This window comes from Tupaia chinensis, unplaced genomic scaffold (assembly GCF_000334495.1).
Source record: "Tupaia chinensis unplaced genomic scaffold, TupChi_1.0 Scaffold000244_1, whole genome shotgun sequence".
NCBI lineage: Eukaryota > Metazoa > Chordata > Mammalia > Scandentia > Tupaiidae > Tupaia > Tupaia belangeri.
The window spans coordinates 781959-790360 of NW_006159722.1; the positions used below are offsets into that span (position 1 = coordinate 781959).

The window sequence follows — 8402 nt, forward strand, 5'->3', positions numbered from 1 at the left end:
CCGGATGTTTGGACATTTCATGGTATCTAGTATTTCTCGTATATTAGTCTCAAATTCTTGGGCCATTTTCTCAGTCTTCGTGGTGGATTTTTCTAGGCTAGCAATTTTCTCTTCTATGTCTGAGATTCTATTTTCTGTACAATCTAGTCTGCTTTTAATACTTTCAAGGGAGATTTTGACTTTCTGTATTATAGCTTTCATCTCTAACAGTTCCATCTGATTCTTTTGTAAAGTGTGAAATTCCTCTTTTAGATCTTGCATGAATTTCCTCACCTCCTGGAACTCTTCAACTCCTTTCTCCTTCCTCTTCAGCAGTTCCTTGTCTCTCTTCTTGTCTCTCTTCTCTTCCATCTCTGTTAGTTTTGCCATTATGAATGTTCTGAATTCTTTATCAGACATTTCCATGAATCCCGTGAACTGTGTGTGGATGAAGACGAGTTATCCTTTTCCCTTGGAGGAGAGGTATTTTCCTGCTTTCCCATATTTCTTGTGGTCCTGCAGCGATTTCTAGTCATCTGGTTGATGGTCAGTTTCTTCCCAAACTTGGAAGTTCAATTGTCATGGACACCGTGTCCAGCAGAGCATGGTCAGCACAGCAGCAGGTTCTCCCCAGCGACCACGCGGAAGGAACTGCAGCATTTGTATTTCTTAAAATCCTTTATTTACGAAGGATTCCTTTTCACTGAGTTAGCATTCTAGGTTACAAGTTTTTTTTATTTTGTGTTCTGTTTCTTTTTCCATACATTTATGATAATGCTCTATTGGGCCAGTCCATAACATGGTTGTTAAGGCACCGGATCCCATATGACTGACTCCATGGCTTAAGTCCCAGACTCGGTGGCTTGAAAAACATACTAGACACATATATTTGCATATCCAAAATCCTGAGAGGAAAATGAAAGAGAAGATATTGCAGTGTTGCCATCCCTCCTGGGGGGGCGGGGAGTGATTTCTTACTTTCCATCTCTCTCTCTCTTTCTCTCTGGCAAGCACAGGTGCCCTATGACAAAAATCTAAGGAAAAAAAAAAAAGATTTCTCCCCACTGTCACCTCATTACATTGTTTCTGATGTGATATTTGCTATCATTCTTATCATAGTTCCTCTGTACCTAATGTGGTTTTTCTTCTAGCTTCTTTTCATATTTTCTCTTTTTCAATGGTTTTGAGCAATTCAATTGTGATAAATTGTGATAGTATATTTATTTAGTTAGTTAGTTTTTGCTTGGGATTCATTGAACTTCTTGAATCCATAGATTTATAATTTATATCAAATTGGAAATTTTTTAACCATTATTTCTTCAAAATTTTTTCTGCCCTTTGTCAGTGTGAAATAGGCCACCTGAAATTGTCTTCCTAGTTTACTGTTGCTGAGTTCATTTTTAGAAATGTTTTTCTTCTGTGCTTTATTTCTAAAAGGTTCTATTTATGTCTTTAAGTTTGCTAAACTTTAATTTTTTTCAATGTACTCTTCCATTAATAAAATCCAATGTGTTTTTTTATTTCAGACATAGTAATTTTCATCACTAGAAATTTGACTTGAGTTGCTGATACTAAATTTTTAAGCATGTGGAATATAGTTAGGTGACTTTTAACATTTTTGTCTGCCAATTCTAAGTATGTCAGTTCTAGATCAGCTTCCATTGACTGATTATTCTCATTATAATCCCTATTTTCCTGCTTTTGTTGCATATCTGGTAATCATTAATTGGATGCTTTAAACTATAAATTTCACCTGCTTTAGTGCTGTATATTTTTATATTTCTATTTTTGTATTCTTCTTGAGCTTCGTTCTGGGGTGCAGTTAACTTACTTAGAAGCAGTTTGATCCTTTTAAATCTCGCTTTTATGATTTGTTAAGCAGATCTACTCATTGTTGAGCTAATTATTCCCTAGTACCTAGACAAGACTTTTTTTTTCTACTCTATACCCTGTGAATTCTGTTTCTCTGGTCTGTGTGATCAGAACAGGCACTATTCTGGCACTGTTGAGTGCTGGACACTGTTCCCTGTAATCCTTTTACACGTTTTCCCCCCCAATTATGAGTAGTATCTTCACATGCATGAATTATCCAGTACTGTGCTCATACTCGAGGAGAACCCACTGCAAAAGTCTGGCGCACTTTCTTTCTCTCTCTGTACGACTCTCTTCTCTGGTACCCTGTTATGGAAACTTTAGCCACCTTCATCTGGACTTCCAACTTCATCTCTTCAGCTCAGGAAGTATTCCAGGTTCAGCTGGATACCATGGCCTGGAAACTCACTTCAGTATGTAGGGGTAATAATAGGTCTCACCTACTTTGTTTTGTATATCTTAGGGAATCACTGTCTTTTATAGGTTTATGTTAAATATCTTGAAGATCACTGTTTTATATATTTTATGTATTTTTTTAAGAGATATTTTTGCTATAGAGCATTTGTTGCTCACTGGAGACAGAGAGAATATGAGAAATAACCCCCCAGGCAGGATGGCCATACTGCAATCCCTTCTCCTTCATTCCCCTGTAAGGACTTTGGTCCCACATGCACAAGTGCCTAGCATGAGTTTCAAGCCTCCAGGTCTGGGACTTGAACCATAGTCAGCCCCATGGGATTCCAGCTCCTTAACCATTATGCCACCTGCTGGCCCCTATTCTTTTTTTTTGGGGGGGGGGAAGAAGGGAGGGTTACAAAATTAAATAAAGGTAAATATCCAGTCCTATTACCTACCCCATCAAATACTGTTAACCAGTCCTTGAATGTTAGCTTACCCAATTAATGTTTTAGTTGGTAAAGGACTCATATCCACAACCAAATCTCTAATAACTACATATTTGAAAATATAAGTTCTTTTTCACAACAAATGCTAATAAGTAGATCAGTCTCTTCAATGTTTTTAATGGAACATCTAGTTCCACTTAGCAGTTAAGTACTTACTGACTGGTATCATGTATTCTGCTTTTCACTAGTAGTTCTACTAAACCTAAGATTAGATATCAAATATCAATATAGCATGTATTCCAGAAGAATTTGGGTATAGTCTCATTCATTACAGTAAGTTGTATGTTAATGACCCTGAACTTCACTCTTGTCTTGCCTCACCAATACTATCCTCTAGCCCTGCCTTATTTCTTCAGACCTTATTGGGTCATCAGAAAGATCATGACTTTTTCTACGTTCTATTTCTGTGTTTCTATTTTTCTATGTTATTCTCTGCAAAAGTGCATCATGACTTTTCCAGTGAACGTGTAACTTAAACAGTACTTTTTTCCAGACACTTTCCCTGACCCTCTAAAAGAAGTACATCTGCCAAACAAAATGTCCCTTTAGCACTCTGTACTTACCATATCATAGTAGTCGTTTCCTCTTCTAGAATTTATGTCTGTCTTCCCTGGTGGGCTCTCAGTTTCTTATTTACTGCCAGAGCCCCAGCGTAGTATCCAGTGTGTAATACCTTTACTCAGTCACCTGTTTTTCCAGTGACTAAGTAAAATACAAAAGAAGAGTCATGAACTTCAGATATATTATACATTACTGGCTTTTACTTATGTATTAGTGATAATATCGAACAAAGCAAAATTCTAAGGGGTATAGTTATCTTATGGCTTTTCTATATTATGTTTTAAATGTCAGCTGTTAAAAACTAAGAAGTGTATTCATTATTATACTTTTGATTAATATATATGTGGGGTTTTCTTTTCCAGGATGCAGAAGAATACACAGATTTGCCAGTAAGGCACAATGAAGATCATATGAATAGTGAACTGGCGAAATGTCTTCCCATTGAATTAAACCCTCATTCATTTGACAGCCCTCACACCAAAGCACATCTCCTGCTACAGGCCCATCTCAGCCGAGCCATGCTGCCATGTCCTGATTATGACACTGATACCAAAACAGTCTTGGACCAAGCTCTCAGAGTATGCCAGGTATGAAAGTCACTTCTAATACCTACATTTTCTCCCATCATTTCTCACCCTTTTTTTCCTATTTTAAGATAGAATTATATATGCATTTAAAATTTGTAAATGTTGCATTGTTAAGAAATACCTATTAAATCGAATCAAGAATTTCCAAAGAAAAAGAAAATATAAATGCAGTAAAATGACAGTTTAAGTCACTTATTCAACCAAAATTTATTGAAGGCAAACCATGTCCCAGTACTTTTCCAGAAAATGAGCTATGGTAATAAATAAGACAAGAGTCCCTGCTGTTACGAACTTCCACTCAAGATGGGGAAGACTGACCAACATATGAGTCAAGAGTTATTAACTGTTTTTAAAAATATAGAGAAAGACGGAAGGTTTTGTTTGTACTTTTTTTTAATTATTTTTATTTAATTTTATTTATTTTTTTGTTATTTTTTAGTTTGACCAGAGAGAGAGAAAGAATGAGAAAATTAGCTGCCAGTTCTGGGACTCAAACTACAGTCGGTCATGTGGGAGTCCAATGTCCCAGTCAACACACCACCTGTCAGCCCCTATACTATTTTTATACAATATTTAGGTACTATCTCACTGCTAAAATTACATTTAAGAAAGAATTAGAAGGTTTCAGCAGATGGTGTTACATCATTGGACTCCCTTAGGGCCAGCCACAGTTTGAGTCCCAGACCTGGTGGCTTGAATCTCAGGCTGGATGTGTGTGCATGCATGCCCACGATCCTTAAATGAGAACGAAGGAGAAGGGATTCTCAGTTTCCCTCTCAATGCCTGTTTCTCTGTTTCTAATGAAACCACTATTAAAAAAAAAAAAATTAAAAAAGAAAGAGAGGAAGCCAAAGTATTTATGGAAAGGTGTCTTCCAAATACAGAGAGGCAAGAGCCAAGCTTCTCATATAGGAAGTTACTTGGTTTATTCAAGGAAGATCATAAGGGCCATTATACAAAAGAAAAAGATGGTTAGAAAATAAGGTGAGAAGAGGTAAGAATAGAAATTTTAGAGAAAATGGAGTTAAATCACTTACGGAGTTTAGAAACCATGCTGAGGATTTGGATTTTACCCTGAATACAAGGGAAGCCATTAGAGCTTTGGCTCACTAATGGTTATGTTAGTTATACCTATCAATATTTTCCACATTAAAACTGAGAAATTCTCAAATATTTTATTACTTAATTTAAAATAATAGGGTCACTATATATATAGTAACATAAATAATGTGATTTTTCATGAAAAATAATTACTTTCCAAAATAATAAAAAATTAGTAAGTATGGCATTGTTTTTCATTTTGCAGATGTCTTATTTTAACAAGCACATTATTTTTTTTTATTTACTTTCCATTATTGTACATCTTTATAATGTACACTATGGTTTTTCATGTAGTACATGCACGTAGTACATGACAGTCAAATCAAGGATATTGCCATATACATCATTTTCAACAGAGGACTTTTCATTTTTTTGTCTGTTAGATGTTTCTACCCTTTGCCCCTCCCGTCTACACTTTACCATCCACTTTCATCCTCTACAGTCACAGGTATCTACAGTTATCCTCTCTATCATATCATCAGATTTTTCCATTACAGCCATAAAGAACAGAAATTCAGTAAATATTGAGTGGGGATAAACACTTTGTATTGTTTTTCCAAATGTGATACACTTCACTTAGTGTTATGTCTTTATATTCATCTACTTTGACTCAAATGACAGGGTCTCATTGTTTCTTATGGCTGAGTAGTATTCCAGTATATATGTACCACAGTTTCTAAACCCAGTCATCAATTCCTGGACACTTAGGTTTATTCCATGTCTTAGCAATTGTAAATAATGCTGAAATAAACATGAACGTGCAATTGTCTTTCTGACTTAGTGCTTCCTATCCTTTGAGTAAACACCAAGGAATGGGATTACTGGCTCATGTGGTAGTTCTATTTGTAGGTTTTTGAGAAACCTGTTTTCCGCAGTGGTTGTACTAATTTACATTCCCTACAGTAGTGTAAGAGGGTTCCCTTCTCACCACAGCCTCACAGCACTTGCCATTCTTCAGATTTTTTATCCTAACCATTCTAACTGGGGTCAAATGTTATCTCATATGATTTTAATTTGCTTTTCCCTAATTTAATAAGAGACTTTGAAGATGTTTTCAAACATCTCATGGCCATTCATATGTCTTCCTTGCAAAATCTATGCAACTCATTAGCCCATTTTTTAATTGAATTACTTGGGGTTTTCTTGTTTGTTTTATTTTATTTTGTTTAGCTTTTAATGGGTGAGCTGTTTGAATTCCCTGTATGTTCTGGTTATCAATCCCTTGTCTGAAGCATAATCTGAAAATATTTCCTCTCATTCTGATTTATACCTTGAGAAAAGATCCTGAATACTGTCCACCAAAAGATTAGCAGTAGCTGTCTCTGGACAGTCAGACTTAAGATGACTTTTTAAATTTCCTTCTTCCTTATGCTTTTCTAACATATTTGAATGTTTCACAATGAGTCACGAACAGTTTTATTATTAAAAAATAGAAATTTGGGGGCCAGCAGGTGGTGTGGTAGTTAAGATGCTGGACTCCCACCTGGCTGGCAGCAGTTAGAGGCCCAGAGCTGGCGACTTGCTTTCTCACTTTCCCTTTCTCTCTCTCTGGTCAAATTTTAAAAATAATATTAATGGGGACCAGCAGATGGTGTAGCAGTTATGTCCCTGGACATGGTTCAAGTCCTAGATAAATAAAAAAAAAAAAAAAAGGAAAAATAATGAATTAAAATTAAATAAATAATTCTTTTAAAAATAGAAATGTTATTGTTTTTAAAAATAGCAAATTTTATAAAATAGAGTAAATGCAATTTGCCAGAAATTAGAAGGGAAGTAAGGCTACAATAAACACATAAATTTTTTTCACACCCGTTTGTAAAAACACCTGGTTTACTTCTCTAGGAAGATGTTTTGCTACTTCTATTAGTCACACTTTTCAGACAAAAGTTCAAGTTCCTAAAATTTAGCTGGGGTGCTAGATACTCATTTGCTTATCACTTTTTTCCTCCCCTCAGTGACTTGTTAATGAACTTTGATATCAGAAAGAATTGGGGAGATGTTGCAAGAGGAATTTATCTTTTTGAACTCCCAATATATCAATTATACATTATAATTTCTATGTGTATATCATATATAAAATAATAATACATGATTAACTCATGGAAACATTTTTTAGCTCTGAATCAGTAATGATTCAAAGACTGTATAATAATACAAATAAACAGTTACAAATTTCCAAAGGAATCTGTTTCTAAATTTGCTATCAGGAAAAAGGGCTCACTCAGGTAATTTTAGGCACTAGAAGATATTTTTCTATACAGTCTCTTAGGATTATATTTGTACTTTTTCAATATTTTTTATCCTTATTAATACCATTTGAAGAGGAATAGTTCCTTCTTATAAAAGTAGCCTGCTTCATTGTAAATAATTTGGAAAATCAACATACTAAAATTAAAGTCATCCACGGTGATTATATATTTTCCCCTTCATGAGTATGAGTCTCTTTTCTTTTCAGTGATTTTTAAAATTATTTTTAAAGTTAAGACTTCCACTTTGACATCATTTCAGGCTTATACTAAGATTGTAAGTACTACAATAAAATTTCCATATACCTTTCACCCAGTTTTCCCAAATGATAACATCTTACTCAGTATTGATCCAATCCTACTAATTAATCTGTCGACTTCATTCCAATTTTGTCAATATGAATTTTATCCCTCTTACACTTTTTCTGTGTTCTAGGATCCCACATTGGATTTCGTTGTTAGATCATCTTAGTCTTCGGGTTTTCCTTGACACTTAGAAATTTTTATGATACCATTTTATGAACTTTTTTTAGAGGTCTTTGCCATAAGGCACGTGCATTCACTGGACAGTGAGATAAACAGTGAGAATAAAAGTAAGAAACCACCCACCAGGGTATAATGGCTACACCACAATCCCTTCTCCTTCATTCTCCTCCTGGAAACATGGGCACTCATGCACATGTACCTGGAATGATTTTGAGACCCCAGGTCCCAGATTTGAACCATAGTAAGCCATATGGGAGTCCAGCAATGTAACCATTGCACCATCCACTGGCCTCATAAACGTTTTTTATTTATACTTATTATAATTTATGACTTACATATAATCATTACACATTTTTGTAGGGCACAGAATGGTCTTTAAAAGCATGTATATAGTGTAAAATAAATTGAGGATATAAACATATTCACCACCTTCAACATTTAACTTTATATTATGTTGCAAGCATTCAAAACTCACTTCATTGGTTATTTTGGAAGTGTGTACTGAATTTTCTGTGATGTTCTTTACTGTGAAATACAGTTCTTTTTTTTAGAAGTTTTTGCTATAGGGCATGTGTGCGCACCAGAAAGACAGAGACAGAGAGATAGAAAGCGAGAAATCACCCCCCAGGGGGGTTGGCCACATCACAATCCCTTCTCCTCTCGGG

At 35.1% G+C, this 8402-nt stretch overlaps 1 protein-coding gene across 1 annotated transcript in view; it reads left to right on the top strand.

The window, feature by feature from the left end:
- Positions 1 to 8402, top strand: part of ASCC3 (activating signal cointegrator 1 complex subunit 3) — a 402674-nt gene that overhangs the window by 360143 nt on the left and 34129 nt on the right. Inside the window, 1 exon segment of the mRNA XM_006148783.2 lies at positions 3680 to 3904. Coding sequence (XP_006148845.1) covers positions 3680 to 3904 — 225 coding nt within the window.